Raw genomic sequence first — 25,020 nt, forward strand, 5'->3', positions numbered from 1 at the left:
ATATGCAAATCAGTCTGACCCTGTGCCTCATGGGAACAGTCCAGCCCGAACTGCCAAGCCATGTCTTCCCTGGACCGGAAACAAGCATCCTGGGACCGGTTTCGGATTCATAATCCTCATCAGCCAGGCTATCTTGAATCCAGTGGCCAAGTGAGCAAGGGACTCACGTCTGAGCATACCCTGCCACACTTAGGGCTAACAAAGCGATACAAAAGGGGATGATGGACGGAGTATTTGAGCAAATCAAACACTCACCCCCAGTCAACTGATCTGGGTTTAATCCATCACCATTCTTTAGCTCACTCAGCCACCCCAGTTCAGACATGGCCATATGCAAATCAGTCTGACCCTGTGCCTCATGGGAACAGTCCAGCCCGAACTGCCAAGCCATGTCTTCCCTGGACCGGAAACAAGCATCCTGGGACTGGTTTCGGATTCATAATCCTCATCAGTCAGGCTATCTTGAATCCAGTGGCCAAGTGAGCAAGGGACTCACGTCTGAGCATACCCTGCCACACTTAGGGCTAACAAAGCGATACAAAAGGGGATGATGGACGGAGTGTTTGAGCAAATCAAACACTCACCCCCAGTCAACTGATCTGGGTTTAATCCATCACCATTCTTTAGCTCACTCAGCCACCCCAGTTCAGACATGGCCATATGCAAATCAGTCTGACCCTGTGCCTCATGGGAACAGTCCAGCCCGAACTGCCAAGCCATGTCTTCCCTGGACCGGAAACAAGCATCCTGGGACTGGTTTCGGATTCATAATCCTCATCAGCCAGGCTATCTTGAATCCAGTGGCCAAGTGAGCAAGGGACTCACGTCTGAGCATACCCTGCCACACTTAGGGCTAACAAAGCGATACAAAAGGGGATGATGGATGGAGTGTTTGAGCAAATCAAATACTCACCCCCAGTCAACTGATCTGGGTTTAATCCATCACCATTCTTTAGCTCACTCAGCCACCCCAGTTCAGACATGTGTGAGAAGTTGGCCTGATATACAGTGCTCATTATTCTAGTGATCACTTTGTATCATACCAAACAATCCTTATTGATGATTGGTTGTAAGTCAACCTTATTAGACCAGCTATCCTAGTAGCGTGGACAAGAGCAGTCTTTAGGCTAAACTCTAGAGGGCGTGTTAAGCCAGCTGTTTTACCATCACATATACCCCTTGAACACCAAGTGAAAGGACACCACACAAGTTGTTATAAAAATATAGGATATTTATTAATAACAAGTCTACCCGGAACTCTTTATGAGTCAGGGAGCTAAGCACAATACAAAACTCTTATGAAAATACTTCAAGTTGCACAATTTACACAAATGCCCGAGGGGCACGAAAAACCATATACACAAAAAGTGGAATGCGAAATACTAGCAGGTAAGTAACAAGATCCAGAGGCTTCAGGATCGCTAGGACTACACTACTGAACCCTAAGGTTAGGAGCAGGAGGCCTAGGGAGATCGGGTGCAGAGTGTGCACTCTCACGCGGGATGCGGGAAGAAGTCTATGGATGCTAGCGTTTCTAAAGTTACTGTTTCCGGACGAATCCGACTAGGTAGACTAAAATCGAAAAAGGATCTGGACACTTGGATAGTGAACCTGTGCTGGAGCACCGAACTACTCAAGTTACCTAGCCCAGAGGCCGCGGCTGCATAGGGTTCAAAAGACGTCGGGAATCCTCGTTGAAGTCTATGGAGCCTGAAAGAAGAAGTTGCTGGCAGGCGACCAGTGAAGATGTTCGGAGTGATCCAAGCCTGGATCGGAGTTGAAGACGACCTGAAAGCAGAGGGGACTCAGTTCTTAATCACTAGCCAGTGATTGAGTGGGCACCAGGATGGCACCGGATGAGGGCACCTCGATCAGGTGAGTGGGCGACGCTGGACTCTGCAGTCACACGGGCCAGGAGGCGTTGTCGGCGTCCAGGCTGGAGGTGCGAGCTGTCCCACGAGGCTGTCGGCTGTCGGCGATGCTGGACTCAGGATTTGAGCAACAAACCTTAGCAAAGGCAAGCCCACGCGGTGGAGTCAAGATGGCGTCTGGAGTGGACCAGGAGGGTCCAGGGCACTTCTTGTTGGGCAAGAAGCAAGGGCCAGTCTAGGGGACCTAGACCAGCGGTGAAAACGTCGTGGTACGTCGTCAAGAGGGTCACTAGCCAACGGGCAAGTGACCGGACAACGTGGCAAGCAGCAAAGAAGCAGAAGGGCCCCACGCAGACCTCGTGGATGCTGGGGGCTGGACTTCGGTGCTGGAGCTGCTTAGGGTTAGGGCTTCTCAAACCCCAGTGCACTCACTCGAGGGTCCCTCGGTGGTCGTGCTGGTCCTGAAGATAGCCGGTCCCTCGGGTCTCGTCACACCCACGAATCTCAGCTGGGCTGATGATGCAGGTAGAGGTCAGAGATGGCAGGGAATCCGGGTCTCGTCGAGCTGGGCAGTCTTGATCCGGAGGATGGACGTGCAGCAGACCGCAAGCGCTTAGATGGTGCCTGCTGGTGCAGGGTGGCTACTCCTTAGCCACAAGGGAGAGTCTTCAGAAAAAGTCAAGAGTTCCTTTCGTGGAAAGTAGTTCAAGATTCAGAATGATCTAATTTGGGAAGGGGGCCTGCTCCTACCTTTATCCAAAGAAAAGGGGCTGGCACGCGACTAGGTCCTGCCCTATGGGTGGGACCAGGAGGGGGGTGGTTACACCCCTCTCCTTTGTCCGGTCTCTCCCCAGCTCAGGGGCTGGGGTGCCCCAGGCACTGGTTCGAGCCGGCATATGCACAGTGAGCACCGGGGTGCCACTTGCAGTCACCTTCCTTTCAGCCCTGCCTACCTGGGATACACAAAATCCTGTCTGGGATGGTGCTAGCACCGCCCCTGACAGGAAACCCTTTGTCCAGGCCTCCGTTGCTGGAAGGACTCCCAGCAGCAGGAGGGCAGACTTGTGTCTCGGCGGCAGCATCCATTTTGTGGAGCTGAGGCTGTGTCTGACTTTAACCGGGGTTCACAGTTACATATATGTCGTGTCCCTCTAGAAGGGTGGAATGCTAACCCCGTCGCCAGAATTGGCGAGGGGTTAGTATTCCAATTCGTATGACACCTTACTCGACATGTATTGATAATGCTATACCAAAGTTAGCATTTAAGCGCGAGGATTATAATGCACTTAAGAGTATATGGTATAGCGTTATCATGGAACAGCTATCAGGACTTGGTTCCGCAAGCTGCAAATGGGCTCAGCTCATGCCAGAGCACCATCTCACATAATTCCAAGCACTCTGCCTTCAGGATTGATAAGGCCTGCCATAGGAATTTGAATTTATTTTGAATTTGAATTTTGAATTTGAATTAAAAAGCATTTATACAGCGCACTTTTACCCAGCGGTTTCATGGCTGATGGAGTGACTGATAGGAATATATGTGTCCATTTTAGGATTAGATATAGGAATACTATATCTAAAGCAAAGGGTGTTTACACCACCTTGCCCCAGCTGTCGTGCAGCCAGTTGTGTCTGTTTGGGTGGCCAGCCAGGGGTGGCATAATGCATGCTTCAGCCCCTGGTAGGCCCTGGGTACACCTATGCCCTGGATACCTAAGGTATGCTGTACAGGGACTGATAAGGTGGCCCAGTACCAATTGGTAAAATGCACCTAAGGTACATGGTTGTAATTTAGAGAGAGAACAGCTAGGCTGTGGGTCTGATTAGCAGGCCCACAGCCAGGGAAAGTCGTGAACCAGTGAAGCAAAAAGCAAAAATCTGGGGTGGCCATGAGATTGCAGACCCCACTCTCCTACTACATGGCCATATGCAAATCAGTCTGACCCTGTGCCTCATGGGAACAGTCCAGCCCGAACTGCCAAGCCATGTCTTCCCTGAACCGGAAACAAGCATCCTGGGACCGGTTTCGGATTCATAATCCTCATCAGCCAGGCTATCTTGAATCCAGTGGCCAAGTGAGCAAGGGACTCATGTCTGAGCATACCCTGCCACACTTAGGGCTAACAAAGCGATACAAAAGGGGATGATGGACGGAGTGTTTGAGCAAATCAAACACTCACCCCCAGTCAACTGATCTGGGTTTAATCCATCACCATTCTTTAGCTCACTCAGCCACCCCAGTTCAGACATGGCCATATGCAAATCAGTCTGACCCTGTCCAGCAGGCCCAGAACATGTGTGGCGGGTTCAGCGTGAAACAATGAGGAACATGGCAGAAGCCCTTAACCTGCAGCATCCAAGCTTATGCAGTGCAAACCCGCAGAGACCCCGACAGAAGCTCTTAACCTGCAGCATCCAAGCTGATGCAGCGCAAACCCGCAGAGACCCAGGCAGAAGCTCTTAACCTGCAGCATCCAAGTTGATGCAGTGCAAACCCGCAGAGACCCCGGCAGAAGCTCTTAACCTGCAGCATCCAAGCTGATGCAGTGCAAACCCGCAGAGACACCCGCAGAGACCCCGGCAGAAGCTCCTAACCTGCAGCATCCAAACTGATGCAGTGCAAACCCGCAGAGACCCCGGCAGAAGCTCTTAACCTGCAGCATCCAAGCTGATGCTGTACAAACCCGCAGGGACCCTGGCAGAAGCTCTTAACCTGCAGCATCCAAGCTCATGCTGTGCAAACCCGCAGAGACCCCGGAAGAAGGTCTTCCCCTGCAGCATCCAAGCTGATGCTGTGCAAACCCGCAGAGACCCGGGAAGAAGCTCTTCACCTGCAACATCCAAACTGATGCTGTGCAACCCCGCAGAGACCCGGCAGATGCTCTTCACCTGCAGCATCCAAGCTGATGCAGTCGAAACCCGCAGACACCCCGGCAGAAGCTCTTAACCTGTAGCATCCATGCTGATGCTGTGCAAACCTGCAGAGACCTCGGCAGAAGCTCTTAATCTGCAGCATCCAAGCTGATGCAGTGCAAACCTGCAGAGACCCCGGCAGAAGCTCTTCACCTGCAGCATCCAAGCTGATGTAGTGCAAACCCACATAGACCCCGGCAGAAGTTCAAAAGACCCCAGCAGAAGTTCTTCACCTGCAGCATCCAAGCTGATGCAGTGCAAACCTGCAGAGACCCCAGCAGAAGCTCTTCACCTGAGCATCCAAGCTGATGCAGTGCAAACCTGCAGAGACCCCAGCAGAAGCTCTTCACCTGCAGCATCCAAGCTGATGCAGTGCAAACCTGCAGAGACCTAGGCAGAAGCTCTTAACCTGCAGCTTCCAAGCTGATGCAGTGCAAACCTGCAGAGAACTCGGCAGAAGCTCTTAACCTGCAGAATCCAAGAGGATGCAGTGTAAACCTGCAGAGACCCCGGCAGAAGCTCTTAACCTGCAGAATCCAAGTTGATGCAGTGTAAACCCACAGAGACCCCGGCAGAAGCTTTAACCTGCAGCATCCAAGCTGATGCAGTGCAAACCTGCAGTGAAAGCCTACTGTTCGAATGCCGACCTGAAACATGAAGTGCCAACCACATAACAATGCTAGCTTTTAGCGTTATGACATTATTGCAAAGACAAATGTGTATTTACATGTAAAGGCTGCAAAATACTTAAATAAGAAATAATTCCAGGGGGTCAGAATGAAACCAAGACTCCAGCCAAACAATGGTTCCTTCACTACCCATGTCACTATAGCTCAATATCTATAAACGTATGCATTTTCTGTAGTGATAGAGATATGTGCACTCACTGGCGTGGTTTTGACCATTGCCCAACACCATCTCAGTATATTTTGCTATTATTTGCATATGTGTGATGCTTACTTTATTTCCGACTTTACCTCACCTATTGGCAGAGCTTACCTATTTGCTGTGGCATGATCTTATGCCTTCTTTCTATGGTCGTCGCTCTTTTTCGGGCCTAGAGGCCTATGCACGAGAGACGCCATATTCTTTTCTGACACGATCGTTCTTAACCGCTTGTAGGTGAAAGACCATGTTTTAGTTTCAATGTGTTATTCGCTAGCTATGAACCAGAGGACCGGTTCTTATCGAAGGAATGTGCTCACTTCGCGCCGAGGTCGTAACAAAGGCTTAGCTACCCTGAGGAGTGGCCTTGGTACCAGGTGGCACATGAATTCAGTGGGAACCATAGGAGGAGTTTGCTAGAAGCTTCGATGAGAAACTGCGTTCTATATTAGTGAAGGGAGAGATTTAATGGTCTGACATTCTGACATTTGCTTGCTGCCGAGATCTTGCTAAGAAGTCATGGCGATCTGGTGAAGCAGCGAAGTGCAGACGTGTACCTACGACTGTGGAACAGAGAGTCCTGACCGGACCAGAGGGAAAGAGAGGAACGAATCCTTCTAGAATGCCTAGGATTATGGTGAGGTGTTCCAAGTTGACCTATTATATCTAACCATATGATTACTTTTCAGCTTTTATGTGTATGAATGTTTTGGTGATCGGATAATGTTTAGGTATTTCTTTTCTTGTCATACTATTATCATGTAATAAAGAGACCCCAATGTGCATTAGTATCATTTGTCTGTTTTCCTTTGAAAGGGGGTGGGTGGACTCTTCTTAGCCAGGTGCTGTCGTACAGAAGGATGGTGAAATTCCCTTCTTATATGCAACTGATGACAGGAAGGTGTGCTACTTCTAATCAGGGAATAACTACAAATGCAATCTTTATCTCATACATTCTGTAAGGGAAGGTCTGGCCCCTTGTCCATGTAAGGGAAATCGGCTCCCAACAGGCATGTCCAAATTATAGGTATTGCTCCCTCTCAGAATTGCGTTGTTGTCGTGCCGAGTGCGTGTTGTGTCGCCGGGAGGCGTTGATTAGTCGGAAGACGTTGTGTCGTGTCGAGTGCGCCTTGTGTCGCCGGGAGGCGTTGATTCGTCGGAAGACGTTGTGTCGTGCTGAGTGCGCGTTGTGACACCGGGAGGCGTTGTTTCTTGCCGTGCAGTGGCGAGTTGTTTGCATTGTTGTACATATCCCCCGAGACTATGGCTCCAGATTTTCAGTACTTTTAGTGGTATGTGTGTGGACATTGCTATTATTCCTTTCTCAGGTTGGTATTTTATGTGTCTATGTGTGATGTTTTTATGAGTCCTGAGGAGGGCTGTGGTAAGTAGTGGCTTGGTGTAGCTTAGTGAGTGGCAGGAGTTCCGAATTGTGCCAGAACCCAATTCACAACAAGGATTTAAATCTAACAATTTTTTAAACATGGCTTTATAATTAATACTATGAATCATATTCTCCGACATACAAGAATACATTTTCATACATTGTGCACAAACCTTTTCCTGCATGTTCAAAAGTTCCTTGCCTGCAGGGATAGACGTAAGCCGAATGAGTGCAGACAAGGCCTGGCATCTCCGTTCAGTCCATTCCTGTCTGCCACTGGATTTTTCAACCAGGAACTCGAGGAGACCATAGCTCGCCTTCAGGAGCACCCATTCTATCTGTTGAACCACAGCTCCTCTATGGGGACACAGGCAGAGAGCTTTCGATGCAAAATCTGCAACACTAAACCATACGTTCGGATTAAAACTCCGACAAAGTATAAAAATCAAAGATAAACGTGTTTAAAGATTGTCAGCAGATTACCCACAATGGGTAAGGCTCTAAAGGCCTTTTACGGTTTTAAATGTCCAGATTCTGCAAATTGTCTTTTTTATATAATTGAAATTACAAAGATGTGTTATTTAGCTTTGTTAATGTACTTTCTGTCTTTCAAAAGATGTCTCATTTTATAAATATCTCCATGTAACATTCTGTATCCAGAACATTTGAAGTTATCATATTCAGTAGACAAGTATCCCTAGAGTGAATACAATCTTTATAGACACAAAGGCGTGATCACTTTAAGTGACATAACTCGAGGGTGATCCCTGTTGCGCCTAATTTCAATGCATCACAAAGGATAGTGAAAAAGATGGTATTTTAATAGAATATAGAAACATTTTACTGAATAACAGCAACATAACTTCATAAGGGGGCAGGACAAGGTTTAGAAGTGATCTGAAGGAACAGCATATTCATAAAGAAAGTTACCTAAAGTAAGATATTTGTTAAGCTAATTGATATGGATTCACGTAGACTTCTCGCTGTAGAAAAAATCCCAAGGCACCATTGCATAAAGTTGATGGGTCTGAAAAACAATGGCTATAACCAACTATATGAAGCATTGTAAAAGAGATGTCTGACCGAAACAGCTTCATTACCCAACTCTGACTCCAGACATTATTATTGCTTGTCAACGTGTGCAATGAAGTCTAGGCAATTCAGTAAATTTCCAACTTTGACATTGCTCGTAAATGTGCTAGAATTGCAGCTTTTGCCCCAGTAAAGTGGACTCAGAAGAAGGCAGGAAATTATATCATGCCCAGGTCGTATAAATGCCTAATACACACAGAGGCGCCATCTTTACATAGTCTGCTTCATGACGGCCTGACTGTGCCTTGCATTGGTGGGCCCTGCGACAACTGGGAGTTGTAGTATTCTAGTTAACACTAAAGGATGTATAAAGTGATAGCTCTGGTTTTGCACAGAAGGTTGCAATGTCTGGGTCTTCCTGTTAATTTAGAGCTCAACTGAGGAGACACTACTGCCCAAAGCTGTTGTTGCATTCTTCAGTACAACTGCATTTGAGGAACACTCATCTGAGGAATAGGGGATCAAAATTTACGAACATCTGTCCATCCTACCTGTATTTTGCAAACCGATAAAAATCCCTACATCAGTTTCCCTGTGGCGAATTCTCATTCCATCTTTCATGGTAGTTAGGGAAGGGCATCTCTTCTGAACAAGAGTGTCCAGAAACCTTTGAGAGCCTCCTCTTTCGCATGGCTTTTTCTTCTAAGAAGGCTCCATTTGATAAAATCCCTGACAGGCCAGGAGAGGGAGAGTGACCAGAGGTATAACAAGCGCCATTTAGAATGAATTAAAAATGTCAGTAGCCACGGAAATCTAAGCTACATTTGGTAGTCAGTGCGTTTAGACAGGAAAGACCAAAACACAATGTACACTGAATAAAAAGTGTGCCATTTATATAACGCATTTATGGAAAAGAATATTCAAAATGTCCAATCAATAGCTCTCCTATATCATACCCATTTCTACTCATGTTTCAAAATGGTGCTCGAGGAACAACTAACTTTACATTGTATTCTTACATAATGGGGCTGCAACAGTCAATCTTTACACCCGAGTTAGGATTAATATGACTTGTCAGTAGATCTCCAGAGCCAGGGAGAGTTACCAAAGTGAATGTTCTCATTCTGTAAATTAACAATATTTTGGGAATATTGATCACTTTAAATATGAACTTAGCCACATACATCTTTAACTGTCTGATAATAGCTACTCTCATCACACAACACATTACAGAACATACACAAACACATATATAGAAAGGGGCTTTAGGACTGCCCATTTAAGCAATTGGCAACTGTTTCAGCCAGCTTTTATGCATTGGCTACTAGGCTGTCAATCAGCTTCGGTATCAGCCCACAGCATTTCTCTAATGTGAACGGCCTAAAAAATAGTTTTACTCACGGAAATACAAACACACACACACACACACACACATTAAATCCTTTCTCTCCCCACTCCTATCCTCCCTCTATCTGCCCACCCCATTCCTCCACCCTCCGCGTTTTCGTTGCTCACTGGTGATCCCCTGTCCATCCCCGTTTTTTTTACGCTTCACTGTTTTTTTAGGTCTCGGACCGACAGCTGGCATCCCGGAGAATTAATGTCTTTCAGTGAGTGCTTAAACCCACCTCTCTCCTGGTCTCTCCTCCATTGGCTGGCTTCCTAAACGGAGGCCAGCCATTGGAGGAGAGAGGCGTCCCTCCAAAGAAGCTCCGTCTCTTTCGGATTCGGGGGCGTGTTCGTGCTGTTGTTTCCACTTTCAAGCCACCCCCCCAAATCAGAACATTTCGGAAGCTTGCGGCCGCCATTTTTTTTCTGCCTGCCGGCTGTTCTCTGGTCCCGTCCTCCTCTAGCACAGACAGGGTGCTCTGTAACACGAGCCTAGACAGCCTTGGGGAAGAGCTAATCGCAGACCCAGGTGCGGCCTGCAGCGTGGTCCTTACTACTTCATTTTCAAGGTGAGGGGTCCGGCGAGGCCAGAGGCTCACAGGGGCGGTGGTCAAAGCACAAAGCTTCAGTGAGTTGCTGTTGCTCCCACTGTCCCTGCCCTCCAGCTTCCTCCCGTGTCTGCCAGTTTCGTCCGGCCCGCGGCGGCCGCACGCCTTACCCTCGAGGCAGAGCAGTGGGCGAGTTGGCGCGTGGCTGCCCAAGTGAGCTGCAGATGAGATGGTCTTTAGCTCATTGGGCGGTGGGAGGGAGGTGGCGTGGCACACCGCTGAGCTCCGGGAGGAAGGCGCACTGCTTGCTGGGGAGGGGCTGTCGAAGGACGGGGTACTACACTTGCCTCAGGCACGGCCTGCCAATGCCCGTCTGCAGGCAGCGCCAGTTCGTGTTCCCGAGCTCCCTGGGCTGCTGCGTGGATCGACAGCCCCCAGCTGAGCCGTGAGTCTGACCGAAGGTAGCGGCGTGCAGCCTCTGCGGGGCCGGCCGCCCTGCAGACCGGGCGCTGGTACGTGCAAGTTGTCCCAAGTGGACTCCGGAGCCCGGATGTGAATGGGACTGCTCGTCCTCTCCAGCTTTCGGTCTCCGAGATTCCCTCGCCAGGCAGGGACCGACTACACTGGCCAACATCGTCCTAATTATGTACCAATTACTTGGCTTGAGTACCAGGTAATTGTCCGGAACATGTATGATTCAAACAGTAGGGCTCCACCAGCCTCGGCGCGGGTGCCCATGTGCACGCTGCGCTCAGATGTGATGGAGATGTCGGTTTGTGCTGGCGGTGTCACCTGTTCACATCTCACAGTGCGATTCCACCCCCGCGTGCCCACGAGAAGTCAAAATAGAAAGTGAAAGTTTGAACTACATTGGCTGGCGCGATTTTTCCTCAAAAAATCTTAGTAAAGTCATGCCAGTGAAATCACCAGGAGGACGTTATGGCTGGCCCAGGAGTGCGTGAGAAGTCATATGCGGTAGTGTGGGTGGCAGTGGCACCGTTAATAAGCAGACGGCACCCGCGGCGACAACTGTCCTACCCCGAGCTGTAAATAACAGAGGCTACTGTTACCAAATTTACTGTACTGACCTTGCGTTGGTTGGAGGCGGGACTTGAACTCGTTACCCGCGAGGCAGCAGTGTTTTTAAACACATAACGATTTGAAGAAACTACTTGCACTGCATCTTGTCCACGTTACATTTCAGGGTTGGTGGTCCATGAAACATTTTCTGACATTATACCAGATGAATTGTATGCACACGAGGATCTGCTGGCCGATTAGAAAAAAAACGAAAAAAAACGACCCTATTAGTGCCCTGATATTGGAACCGTTACCCGGAGGGTGACAGAGGTGTGCAGAGCTCTCCCGGTTGCATTACATTTTCGAATGGGGCACAATCTTAAATGTAATCGGATTTGGGATCCAAACATGTGCACATTTTCTCACATACGGGCAGGGAATGAAGGATTCGAAAAGAATTCGCGGGACAAAATAATGTGTTCGTAGTTGCAGTTTATGGCCATTGAACGTGAATGGTCCGTTCCAGTGTAATTGGCATTTTGCTTCTGCCCGCCACAGCATGGATCATGGGGCAACCGAGTAGCCCACTTCAGTCATTGGCTCTCTTCAGTGTGAGTGACACATGACCTATGTACATCTGACGAAAATTTAGCCCCTTCAGCGCAACGGCTGCTAGGCCAACCAGTACTTTCATCTCTGCTTTCACTTTTTAAATAAATTTTTGCATTGGGTCTTTTTTACTTATATATTTTTGCAACCCAACCTCTTGGCCTCCCGGTGGGCGATGCTCTGGGCCGACCGGCCACTTCTCTCTCTGTTGTCGATCTGTCTGGAGTCCCTGGCCTCGGAGACGCCGGACGTCAGGTTGACGAGCTCCAGATCATGAGGGGCCTCGTTTGCCACCTGGGGGTTGCCGCTGCTTCATGGACTGAGTGCCTGGTCGGAGGTCGTTGGGCGGGTACCTTGCTTGCTTGAGGCCGAGGATTATCTTTGCCAGAGCTGTGTGGGCTATGTGAGCTGTGTGGGCTGTGAGAGCTGTGTGGGCTGTGAGAGCTGTGTGGGCTGTGAGAGCTGTGTGGGCTGTGGGAGCTGTGTGGGCTGTGTGGGCTGTGAGAGCTGTGTGGGCTGTGTGGGCTGTGAGAGCTGTGTGGGCTGTGAGAGCTGTGTGGGCTGTGAGAGCTGTGTGGGCTGTGAGAGCTTTGTGGGCTGTGAGGGCTGTGTGAGCTGTATGGGCTCTGCGAGCTGTAAAAGCTGTGCACTTGTTTTTCTTGCCTTCTGCACCCTGATTGTACAGGTTTCTCTTGCCTTCTGCCCACTGATTGTGCCGTTTTTTTCTTGCCTTCTGCCCCTGATTGTGCTGTTTGTCGTGCCTTCTGTCCCCTGATTGTGCCGTTTGTCGTGCCCCTGCCCCCCTGATTGTATTATCTTTGTCAATGTTTGTTCGCTGCTGGTATTGCCTTTGCCTGTGTTTCTTTGCTGCCGTTATTATCTTTGCCAGTGCTTGTTCGCTGCTGGTATTATCTTTGCCAAAGCTGTGTGGGCAGTGTGGGCTGTGAGAGCAGTGTGGGCTGTGAGAGCAGTGTGGGCTGTGAGAGGAGTGTGGGCTGTGAGGTGTGTGGGCTGTGAGAGGTGTGTGGGCTGTGAGAGGTGTGTGGGCTGTGAGAGGTGTGTGGGCTGTGAGAGGTGGTGGGCTGTGAGAGGTGTGTGGGCTGTGAGAGGTGTGTGGGCTGTGAGAGCTGTGAGAGCTGTGAGAGCTGTGTGGGCTGTGAGAGCTGTGAGAGCTGTGAGGGCTGCGAGGGCTGTGAGAGCTGTCTGGGCTGTGAGGGCTGTGAGAGCTGTCTGGGCTCTGAGAGCTGTGTGGGCTGTGAGAGCTGTGAGAGCTGTGTAGGCTGTGAGCTGTGTGGGCTGTGAGGTGTGTGGGCTGTGAGAGCTGTGTGGGCTGTGAGAGCTGCATGGGCTGTGAGAGCTGTGTGGGCTGTGAGAGCTGTGTGGGCTGTGAGAGCTGTGTGGGCTGTGAGAGCTGTGAGAGGTGTGTGGGCTGTGAGAGCTGTGTGGGCTGTGAGAGCTGTGTGGGCTGTGAGAGCTGTGTGGGCTGTGAGAGCTGTGTGGGCTGTGAGAGCTGTGAAAGCTGTGTGAGCTATGCGAGCTGTGCACTCGTTTTTCTTGCCTTCTGCACCCTGATTGCACTCGTTTTTCTTGCCTTCTGCCCACTGATTGTGCCGTTTTTTCTTGCCTTCTGCCCCCTGATTGTGCCGTTTGTCGTGCCTTCTGTCCCCTGATTGTTTCGTTTGTCGTGCCCCTGGCCCCCTGATTGTATTATCTTTGCCAATGTTTGTTCGCTGCTGGTATTGCCTTTGCCTGTGTTTCTTTGCTGCCGTTATTGTCTTTGCCAGTGCTTGTTCGCTGCTGGTATTATCTTTGCCAAAGCTGTGTGGGCTGTGAGAGCTGTGTGGGCTGTGAGAGCTGTGTGGGCTGTGAGAGCTGTGTGGGCTGTGAGAGCTGTGTGGGCTGTGTGGGCTGTGTGGGCTGTGTGGGCTGCGAGAGCTGTGTGAGCTGTGAGAGCTGTGTGGGCTGTGAGAGCTGGGAGAGCTGTGTGGGCTGTGAGAGCTGTGTGGGCTGTGAGAGCTTTGTGGGCTGTGAGGGCTGTGTGAGCTGAGTGGGCTGTGAGAGCTGTGAAAGCTGTGCACTCGTTTTTCTTGCCTACTGCACCCTGATTGCGCAGGTTTTTCTTGCCTTCTGCCCACTGATTGTGCCGTTTTTCCTTGCCTTCTGCCCCCTGATTGTGCCGTTTGTCGTGCCTTCTGTCCCCTGATTGTGCCGTTTGTCGTGCCCCTGCCCCCCTGATTGTATTATCTTTGCCAATGTTTGTTCGCTGCTGGTATTGCCTTTGCCTGTGTTTCTTTGCTGCCGTTATTGTCTTTGCCAGTGCTTGTTTGCTGCTGGTATTATCTTTGCCGAAGGTGTGTGGGCTGTTAGAGCTGTGTGGGCTGTGAGAGCTGTGTGGGCTGTGAGAGCTGCGTGGGCTGTGAGAGCTGTGTGGGCTGTGAGCTGTGTGGGCTGTGAGAGCTGTGTGGGCTGTGAGAGCTGTGTGGGCTGTGAGAGCTTTGTAGGCTGTGAGAGCTGTGTGGGCTGTGTGGGCTGTGAGAGCTGTGAGAGCTGTGTAGGCTGTGAGAGCTGTGTGGGCTGTGAGAACTGTGTGGGCTGTGAGAGCTGTGTGGGCTGTGAGAGCTGTGTGGGCTGTGAGAGCTGTGTGGGCTGTGAGAGTTGTGTGGGCTGTGTGGGCTGAGAGAGCTGTGTGGGCTGTGAGAGCTGTGTGGGCTGTGAGAGCTGTGTGGGCTGTGAGAGCTTTGGGGGCTGTGAGAGCTTTGTGGGCTGTGTGGGCTGTGAGAGCTGTGTGAGCTATGCGAGCTGTGCACTCGTTTTTCTTGCCTTCTGCACCCTGATTGCACTCGTTTTTCTTGCCTTCTGCCTACTGATTGTGCCGTTTTTTCTTGCCTTCTGCCCCGATTGTGCCGTTTGTCGTGCCCCTGCCCCCCTGATTGTATTATCTTTGCCAATGTTTGTTCGCTGCTGGTATTATCTTTGCCATAGCTGTGTGGGCTGTGAGAGCAGTATGGGCTGTGTGGGCTGTGTGGGCTGTGAGGGCTGTGAGGGCTGTGTGGGCTGTGAGAGCTGTCTGGGCTGTTAGAGCTGGGTGGGCTGTGTGGGCTGTGAGAGCTGTGTGGGCTGTGAGAGCTGCGTGGGCTGTGAGAGCTGTGTGGGCTGTGAGAGCTGTGTGGGCTGTGAGAGCTGTGTGGGCTGTGAGAGCTGTGAGAGGTGTGTGGGCTGTGAGAGCTGTGTGGGCTGTGAGAGCTGTGTGGGCTGTGAGAGCTGTGTGGGCTGTGAGAGCTGTGTGGGCTGTGAGAGCTGTGAAAGCTGTGTGAGCTATGCGAGCTGTGCACTCGTTTTTCTTGCCTTCTGCACCCTGATTGCACTCGTTTTTCTTGCCTTCTGCCCACTGATTGTGCCGTTTTTTCTTGCCTTCTGCCCCCTGATTGTGCCGTTTGACGTGCCTTCTGTCCCCTGATTGTGTCGTTTGTCGTGCCCCTGGCCCCCTGATTGTATTATCTTTGCCAATGTTTGTTCGCTGCTGGTATTGCCTTTGCCTGTGTTTCTTTGCTGCCGTGATTGTCTTTGCCAGTGCTTGTTCGCTGCTGGTATTATCTTTGCCAAAGCTGTGTGGGCTGTGAGAGCTGTGTGGGCTGTGAGAGCTGTGTGGGCTGTGAGAGCTGTGTGGGCTGTGAGGGCTGCGAGAGCTGTGTGAGCTGTGAGAGCTGTGTGGGCTGTGAGAGCTGGGAGAGCTGTGTGGGCTGTGAGAGCTGTGTGGGCTGTGAGAGCTTTGTGGGCTGTGAGGGCTGTGTGAGCTGAGTGGGCTGTGAGAGCTGTGAAAGCTGTGCACTCGTTTTTCTTGCCTACTGCACCCTGATTGCGCAGGTTTTTCTTGCCTTCTGCCCACTGATTGTGCCGTTTTTCCTTGCCTTCTGCCCCCTGATTGTGCCGTTTGTCGTGCCTTCTGTCCCCTGATTGTGCCGTTTGTCGTGCCCCTGCCCCCCTGATTGTATTATCTTTGCCAATGTTTGTTCGCTGCTGGTATTGCCTTTGCCTGTGTTTCTTTGCTGCCGTTATTGTCTTTGCCAGTGCTTGTTCGCTGCTGGTATTATCTTTGCCGAAGGTGTGTGGGCTGTTAGAGCTGTGTGGGCTGTGAGAGCTGTGTGGGCTGTGAGAGCTGTGTGGGCTGTGAGCTGTGTGGGCTGTGAGAGCTGTGTGGGCTGTGAGAGCTGTGTGGGCTGTGAGAGCTGTGTAGGCTGTGAGAGCTGTGTGGGCTGTGTGGGCTGTGAGAGCTGTGAGAGCTGTGTAGGCTGTGAGAGCTGTGTGGGCTGTGAGAACTGTGTGGGCTGTGAGAGCTGTGTGGGCTGTGAGAGCTGTGTGGGCTGTGAGAGCTGTGTGGGCTGTGAGAGTTGTGTGGGCTGTGTGGGCTGAGAGAGCTGTGTGGGCTGTGAGAGCTGTGTAGGCTGTGAGAGCTGTGTGGGCTGTGAGAGCTTTGGGGGCTGTGAGAGCTTTGTGGGCTGTGTGGGCTGTGAGAGCTGTGTGAGCTATGCGAGCTGTGCACTCGTTTTTCTTGCCTTCTGCACCCTGATTGCACTCGTTTTTCTTGCCTTCTGCCTACTGATTGTGCCGTTTTTTCTTGCCTTCTGCCCCGATTGTGCCGTTTGTCGTGCCCCTGCCCCCCTGATTGTATTATCTTTGCCAATGTTTGTTCGCTGCTGGTATTATCTTTGCCATAGCTGTGTGGGCTGTGTGGGCTGTGAGAGCAGTGTGGGCTGTGAGGGCTGTGTGGGCTGTGTGGGCTGTGAGGGCTGTGAGGGCTGTGTGGGCTGTGAGAGCTGTGTGGGCTGTTAGAGCTGGGTGGGCTGTGTGGGCTGTGAGAGCTGTGTGGGCTGTGAGAGCTGCATGGGCTGTGAGAGCTGTGTGGGCTGTGAGAGCTGTGTGGGCTGTGAGACCTGTGTGGGCTGTGAGACCTGTGTGGGCTGTGAGAGCTGTGAGAGCTGTGAGGGCTGTGTGGGCTGTGTGGGCTGTGTGGGCTGTGAGAGCTGTGTGGGCTGTGAGAGCTGTGTGGGCTGTGAGAGCTGTGTGGGCTGTGAGAGCTGTGTGGGATGTGAGAGCTTTGTGGGCTGTGAGAGCAGTGAGAGCTGTGTGGGCTGTGAGAGCTGTGTGTGCTGTGAAAGCTGTGTGAGCTATGCGAGCTGTGCACTCGTTTTTCTTGCCTTCTGCCCACAGATTGTGCTGTTTTTTCTTGCCTTCTGCCCCTGATTGTGCCGTTTGTCGTGCCTTCTGTCCCCTGATTGTGCTGTTTGTTGTGCCCCTGCCCCCCTGATTGTATTATCTTTGCCAGTGTTTGTTCGCTGCTGGTATTGCCTTTGCCTGTGTTTCTTTGCTGCCGTTATTGCCTTTGCCTGTGTTTCTTTGCTGCCGTTATTGTCTTTGCCAGTGTCACCCACGCACACAAGTCTCTCCACGACCTGGGCCCCAAGTACCTCAACGACCGCCTGACCTTCTACACGCCCACCCGCCAGCTACGGTCCACCAGCCTCGCCCTCGCAGCCGTACCACGCATCCGAAGAGCCACCGCCGGAGGAAGATCCTTCTCTTACCTGGCTGCCAAGACTTGGAACTCCCTCCCCATCCACCTTCGGCTGACCCAGGACCATCTCGCCTTCAGGAAACAACTCAAGACCTGGCTGTTTGAGCAGTAGCATACCCCTCCCCCCAAGCGCCTTGAGACCCTCCCGGGTGAGTAGTGCGCTATACAAATGGCATGATTGATTGATTGATTGTTTGTTTGCTGCCGTTATTGTCTTTGCCAGTGTTTGCTTGCTGCAGTTATTGTCTTTGCCACTGCTTGTTCGCTGCTGGTATTATCTTTGCCAGGGCTGTGTGGGCTGTGTGAGCTGTGTGGGTTGTGTGGGCTGTGTGGGCTGTGAGGGCTGTGTGGGCTGTGAGGGCTGTGTGGGCTGTGTGGGCTGTGAGGGCTGTGTGGGCTGTGAGGGCTGTGTGGGCTGTGAGGGCTGTCTATCTCATCCATCCATACTCCTCCATCCACCTATTTCCCTGTGCATCCACCAATTAACACATCCTCACAACCTCACCCACATTCACCAATCAATAACCAAACTAACAATTAAACAAAGCACTTAACTCCAGAAGTTGTGGTGATACGCCAAAAAGGCCCCCAGAATCTTGAGATAATATTCTAGAAGTAGCCCACAGAACTGAAGGCAGTACTTCAGGGTAGCCCTCAAAACTGGAGCAAAATGCCAGAGTTGGCCCCCAGAACTGAGCACAAAACGTCACAGGTGATATCCAAATCTGGTCATCATACCACAAGAGCCACTTTCTAGATGTAGACATATTACCGTATTTTCCGGCGTATAAGACGACCCGGCGTATAAGACGACCCCCTACTTTTCTTGATAAAATGTAGGTTTCGTGCTATACTCGCCGTATAAGACTACCCCCACTTCTAACGCAGTGCACAGTGCCACCATCGCCATTATCCACATTAGTATTGTTACGTACTCATATGCATGGTGGTTTGCCATTATCCACATTAGGGTAGTTTTGTTACTCATATGCATGGTGGTTTGCGGTGGAAATTACTTCTGTTCATTAGCATAGCCTGTGGTGGAGCCAGATGATTTCCCCTGTGTCTCGAGAACAATAAATAGGGTGGATATGCTGCTGGATGCATTAAGGAAAATTTGATGTTTTTGGCAGATTACCGGTACCGTAACTGTAATTTATTTCCCTTTTTCAGATCCGCTTTCAGTGGGTTTGCTTTTGATACTTCCACAGTGCCACCATCTCCAACGTAACGATAGTTCTTGTGTTTGAGTGCCCTCCTATACCGTACCTCTACTTGCACACATGTAACTTTTTCCTCCTGTAATGCCCATTTCCTATTGAGAAGCGGTCTGACACCTTCGGGTGAAGTCCGCGCTATGTAAAAACACATGAAAACATGCCTTCAAATTTTGTACCCGGCGTATAAGACGACCCCCGACTTTCCAGAACATTTTAAGGGGTTAAAAAGTCGTCTTATACGCCGGAAAATACGGTACTCTGGATGTTGGTTCCTGAAGTGGCCTAAGGAAGGGATTGGTCATTGCATAGTTATCCAACTACTGATCTATAAGTCCAAAAGCTGCCACAATGAACATACTAAGATTTGGGCCTATTGGCAAGAAGTCAGAGGGATTACCGTCAGGGATGGGGAGCCACCAAGTACTGGGGAATGGTGGCTCTGTGTGTGTGTGACTCTGTGTCTGTGTGTGTGTGTGTGGCTCTGTGTGTGTGGCTCTGTGTAGAAAGCTTTTTTGTAGGTGGCTCTGTGTGGGTGGCTCTGTCTGTGTGAGGGTGGCTCTGTGTAGGTGGCTCTATGTGAATGACTCTGTGGGTGGCTCTGTATGTGTGTGTGTGTGGCTTTATGTGTGTGGCTCTGTGTGCGTGTAAATGCAATAGGTCATGCATTTGCGAGCAATTACGCTATTGGCATTGTAAATGACAATGCCATTTATTTAAAGATTAAGCTATTGGCATTGTAAATAACAATGCCATTTATTTATGATAAAAAAAGTCATGCGCAATGCCAATAGCTCTACCTTTAGTAATGCCGAGACCATTGCATTGTAAATGCTTGTTTTTTATATTTATTGTATTTTTTAGAGGGCTTGCCAGATTCAAAGAGCTACTGTCGCAATCGCTCTACACATTTTATTTAATAGCTGTCATCCATATAGTAACAGTAAAATAAAAAGCCCAAACTGGTTGCAAGGGCATCACAACGGATGCGTTTGCATGGGTCGCAACATGCAGCAGCCATTTTGGAATGGTTCAAAATTCCAAGATGGCCATCAAGGATAAACATGCAATGCAACACGCACCGGTGGCTATTTTGGTTTGTTTATATTGCTGTTCCAATATGGCCAATGTCTATTTCAGAACGGTAAAGTAAGAATAAATCAAGAAACACTGGCAAAGCCGGTAGGCTTGCACTCAAACCTTCAAAGGTAATAAAAAGCGGCTTTACCAACACTTTTTAGTGCCAGCTCACATCATGACTGATGGCAGCAAAAATAAACAGGTTTCACATCACCTTTTTGGAATGCAGTGGCAAATTACTTTAAATAAAAAAATGTTGGCCGCCATTACTTGCACTACAAACATTTTTTAAAACTGGTAAAGCAACATATGAGGGCTTGCGCTTGGCTTACTCACCTTATAAAACAATGTGCATAATCGATCATGGATCCGGCTTACAGTCGGACATAAAGATTCTTCACACTTCTTGGCAGAAAAAGTCCAGAAAGCTATTTATGGACTTTTTCTGACCCTTAAAATTAAATCTTTATGCCATCATTACAAGTTGCATGGTACAGATGAGGCGCAAATGTTGCGTAACATGTATTTATGCTATGTTACGTTATGCATAACACCCCAATAGTACCATGCAATTATGAACCACTGTGAATTCTCCGTTCCATGGGGTTTAATGTTCCCATTTACGACCTGCTAAGAGGTTCAAAGGGGGTGGTGGGAAGGATCGCGGAAAAGGACTTCCGGGTCTCAATTCATAAAAAACAGCTAGGAGCCTTCCCAGTATGTCAAAGGCAAAGATCATGTGATGTTTCTGTTTTTTTTCTGCTTCAAACTCACAAAACGTGTTCACTGTGATACATTTGTATACGAAACTTACATTTGAAGAACTTCCTGAGGTGTTGGAGTGAAGTTAGAAGTCTTCTTGGGGAGTTTCCGAAGTAAATGTCCCAACTTCAAGAATCCCTTCAGCAACTGAACATTCAAGAGAGAAAACTGGTTTGCTGCATGAAGGGTCTGTGAGCTAGAGAAAAATATAAACCGCAGTAAACACCTTGATTGAGGAAATGCTTCCAAAAAAAACATTTCTACAAATCAGTTACTGATAGCTTTAGTTTTCTGGGAGACTTTAAGTTATCAATATTTTCCTAAAAGTAATAGTATCACAGAGAAACTGATCTTTCAGTCAAGTCTCTTAAGCCATGGGGTCTTAGGTATCTATCAAGGCTTGGCACTGGTTGGATGGGCTCTGTTGCAAGCCCTTCAGGGCTTCAAGTAGTCATCTCTTCTTGATTTTCCCACGCCGCTTGATTACCATTCCCTGACTCCCCACCCCACCCCACTATCACTCTCCCCGGTTATTCCTCCATTTCTCCTCACCACGCGTTCACTGAGGTCATCAACTCTCTTCCTCATTACCCATCATTCTTCTATTCATGCCTCCCTTCCTCATTACCCGTCCTTCTGGCTGTCATCGCCCCTCGCTCATCCTCTTCTCCTCGCCTCATGCTCCCCATCATCACCACTTCACCTCCATCGAACCCTTCAGGATCATCCATTCCTCGAGTCCTTATCACTGATGCCTGCTGCCTTGCACAATCAAGAAAAGAGCAAGATTTCCTTTCATAGAATGAAACTAGTCTGTATATACAAGTGAATAATACTACCTATAAATAGGGTGACTTCTTTCACCATATTGCACCAGTGCATTTATGTAGCACCAGTACGGTTCTAGGGGAGCAGTCCCTCATTAGCATGGGAACCTGCCCCCAAGCTACTGAGGGAAACATATTGCGTCTGCACCCGCGGCATTATGGGCACAGGTGTAGAGGGAAAGAGACTGTCAGGAGATGCACTGACTGGTAGTGCATTCTCGAGGGCTATCCCTGCAAGGGGGGGAGAGATTATCATGAATCCTCCGCCCCATGCTTCCCCCTGCAGGTGAATGCAGTCACTCACTGCTCCCACCTGCAGGGGCATCACTGCCCCCTGTCAATAGCAGACAGGGTGCCACCTGAACTGTGAAACAGCCTTTCACAAATGCGCTTTCCCCAGGGCAGGTGCGAGTTTGGACTGTGCTCGGGGCAGCACATTGTCTGTAATAGGGCACACTTACCACGTCTGCGCTTGGCACACCCATTCAAAAGTGTTCCAGGGCAATGCAGCCTACATATAATACGGCCCCTGGTCTGTGCATTTCCTGAGATGGAGGGGGCCTGTCATGGATGTCTGTGGGAACACTAGTATTGGCCTAAGCTACAGAAGAACTAGTTACTTACATTCAGTAATTACGTATCTGTTAGAGACTTTATATAGCAGCAGATTCCGTACTTTAGAATATTCCTAAGGCATCTGGAAGTTTTAGAGCAGTACCCCTTTGCCAGTAGGTGGTGTCGTTCAGCTCCAAGTCGGAATCGTCTGCGCCAGAAGTGATGGACGCAGTGGCTATTAAGGCACCACCCCAGTGTGCTAACATCAGTATCTTTTTGCGGCCTTCCACAAGAGAAGCATGGAGCCACGTAGAATGCTGACATACTGGTGCAGATTGCTAAGGCCCTGAGAAGGGGGACCCTAATGAATCAGTTTGCAGAGCAGAGAGGATGGGAGGGTCGGTAAGATATCTGAAACTAAATAGTGTCTATACCAAATAAGGTGTTAACAAAGGTAAGTAACTTGTTAATTTGCTAGAGACTTCTATCCACAGATTCCTTACCTTGGAATAGATACTCAAACAATACCTCTCCGGAGGTGGGCCTGCGAAATATATCAAATCAGAAAGTCCCACAGGACCGAATGGGCAAAGTATCTGTCATGAAAGACCTTACCATCTAGACAGTAATGTTTGTGAAGGTGTGTAACAAGGCTCACACTGCTACCTAACAGATGTGCAGGAGAGGGACTCCGCGAGCTAACGTAGTGGTCGCTGCCGTGACTCTGGTAGAATGAGCACGCAAGCCCTCAAGGAGTTGCTTTTTGGCCAATGCGTAGCAGAGCTTTATGCAGAGCACTATCCATCGTGAGATGGTTTATTTTTGCATGGCCTTCCCTTTCTTAGCTCCAATATACCCTACAAAGAGTTGATCATTCACCAGGAACTCCCTTATACAATCAGGGTATGAGGACAATGTTCTTTTTGGGTCCAGACGGTGGAGCCTCTCCTCTTCTTTAGAAGGGTGAGGCAGAGCAAAATAAGGTAAGAAGGGTGATCTTCTCTGATTCTCTTTCCTGCCTTTAGAAAGTGACAACCAACACTCTATGTTTAGAACTTGACCCAGATTGATCTGGTTAGGTAAGATTTATCTATCTACTTTCTGGCATCATCCTATTAATTAGTGTTGCCTTCTGAGTCTAGACTGACAATCTATGTCTCTCATGCTGCAGGTTACTACCAGTTCTTTGTCTTCATGAATACCCCGAATGATTTTTCTTTATAGGGGTCGAAACGTCGACATTTCATGGGCCTAAACATATCTTTCATTGATGGACATGCAGAGCCAAATGCGCATATCACTGGGTTGTGATTGATTTAGTCTTAAACTACATGGGTATTGGCCCTTGCACATATTGTAAATACCTACTGTTTTTGTTTTTTGTTTATTATTTTGAATTGGCTTACTGATTTTCACTTTCACTGCACCGACACTTGGAGCACCTTTTGTTGGCTACAGTATGATAATCAGTCTTTTGAGTTAATTGTTTCAAATACAATACTGAACATCCTCATGTTTGTGGATTTTCTGTTCTTTAGTTTTCAAGAATACATGATTTCTCTTTTGTTTATTTATTATGGTGGAACCATCACATGTCAAGTCATATAAAAAAATTCCTGGCAGAACATTTTTTTATTCGTACATGAAAGGGTGTCATAGCCTTCGGGAGGAAGGAGGCACAAGTCCTCAGAACCAACTTGTCTGGGTAAAAGGCAGTATAAGGAGGAAGTACAGAGAGGGCCTGCAGTTTACTGACCCTCCTGGCCAATGTTATTGCCACTAGAAGGACCGTTTTGATAGTCAGCAAGTGAAATGGATGGTTGTGTAGCTGCTCAAATCACACACATCTGTGGAAGGTACGGTCAAGGTTAAGATCTCACTGAGGCATGATGAGTGGGCCTGGGGGCACATATGTTGTAATCCTTTCACGAACCTAGTCACAGCAGGTGACTTGAACAGAGAGGGTTGGTCCGGCAACCACAAAAAAGCCGAAATGGCAGACAGATATCCTTTAACCGTGCTCAAAGCAGAGAAATGCTGATCCTGAGAAATAACGAATTGGAGAACATGGGTTAAAGGTGCAAAAAGGGGGTCAATATTTCTGGAAGCACAACATGCCACAAATTTGCCCCAACTGCAGGCATATATCGTCGTGGTGGAGGGATGCCTGATTGCCAGAATAACTATAGACTTCAGGGGGAAGGTCATAAGCTGTCAACTGTCAATGCTTAATCTCCACACATGAAAACAGAGGGTAGGCAGGTTCAGGTGCAGAGCCCTCTCATGTTGCTGCAATAGAAGATCCTCCCGAAGGGGGAGCCTGCTCAGAAGCTCAGGATACCATACTTTGTGACGAATCTGGAGACACAAGAATGACTTGGGCCAGGTCGTTCTACTCGAGATGAAAAGCGTCTCCAAGCTTTTTAAACCCCAGTACGCAAAACTGATGACATTGTGTGTTCTCGGGGAGGCAACCATATCTATCCTAGGCTCTCATCACTCTAGAAAAAGACCTTGCACCACCTCTGGGTACCATTCTTGATCTGCTAGACATTGGCATTCAGAGAGCCTGCCAGGTGTTGAACCACCAGGGAAATGCCTTGACGTTCCAACCATGTCCAAAGACGCAGGGCCTCCTGATAAATGGGCCGCAGCCCGCCCCACTTGCTGCAATACCATATGGCAGTGGTGTTATCCGTTAACACCATAACTAGCCTTCTCTTGATCAAAGGAACAAAGGCTTTCAGTGCCAACTGGATTGGCCGGCACTCCAGGAGGTTGAAGTGAAGCCCAGACTCTACGGAGACCAGAATCCCAGATGGGTGCCTCAGCCCAGGAGCGATTCATCTGTCACTACAGTGAGCTGTGGTTGGGGGAGGGAGAATGGAATGCTGCTGGCCCAATCACGGTTTGTTAGCCACTACTGCAGATCTTTTGCACTTCCCTCTGAGAGCTGGACCAGGTCAGAGAGATTCCCCTGATGATCATTGGAAGTTCAGGTCCCACTGCAGAACCCTAATATGCCAATGGGCATGTGTCACAAGGAGGATGCAGATGGCCATGAGCCCCAATAGCCTCAGAATCAGTCCCATCAAAATCCAGGCTAGAGGCTGAAACATCAGAATCATAGCCTTAATATCCTAGACGTGCTGTTTGAGAGAATAGATCTGAAACTGCACTGTGTCCAGAACAGCCCCCATGAAAGAGAGTGACTTAGAGGGAGTTGTGTGTGACTTCAGCATGATGATAGAGAGCCCTACCGAATGTAGAGATGGCGGTCTGGGGCAAGCCTGCCTTCAACAGCCAATCATTAAGTTTGGGGAAGACTGGAACCCCTGACCTTTGCAGATGTTCTA

At 49.3% G+C, this 25,020-nt stretch overlaps 1 protein-coding gene across 4 annotated transcripts in view; it reads right to left on the minus strand.

Annotated features, from left to right (window-relative positions):
- LOC144761836 (uncharacterized) overlaps positions 1-25,020 on the minus strand; it is a 538,733-nt gene that overhangs the window by 129,257 nt on the left and 384,456 nt on the right. For all 4 annotated transcript variants that reach the window (XM_078647062.1, XM_078647060.1, XM_078647063.1 and 1 more), the window contains 2 exons: positions 20,335-20,478; positions 7,227-7,455 (listed from right to left, as the gene is read on the minus strand). In XM_078647062.1, the coding sequence (XP_078503188.1) occupies positions 7,227-7,455; positions 20,335-20,478 (373 nt within the window). The remainder of the gene's footprint in view (positions 1-7,226; positions 7,456-20,334; positions 20,479-25,020) is intronic.

Source organism: Lissotriton helveticus, chromosome 6, assembly GCF_964261635.1.
Source record: "Lissotriton helveticus chromosome 6, aLisHel1.1, whole genome shotgun sequence".
Lineage (NCBI taxonomy): Eukaryota > Metazoa > Chordata > Amphibia > Caudata > Salamandridae > Lissotriton > Lissotriton helveticus.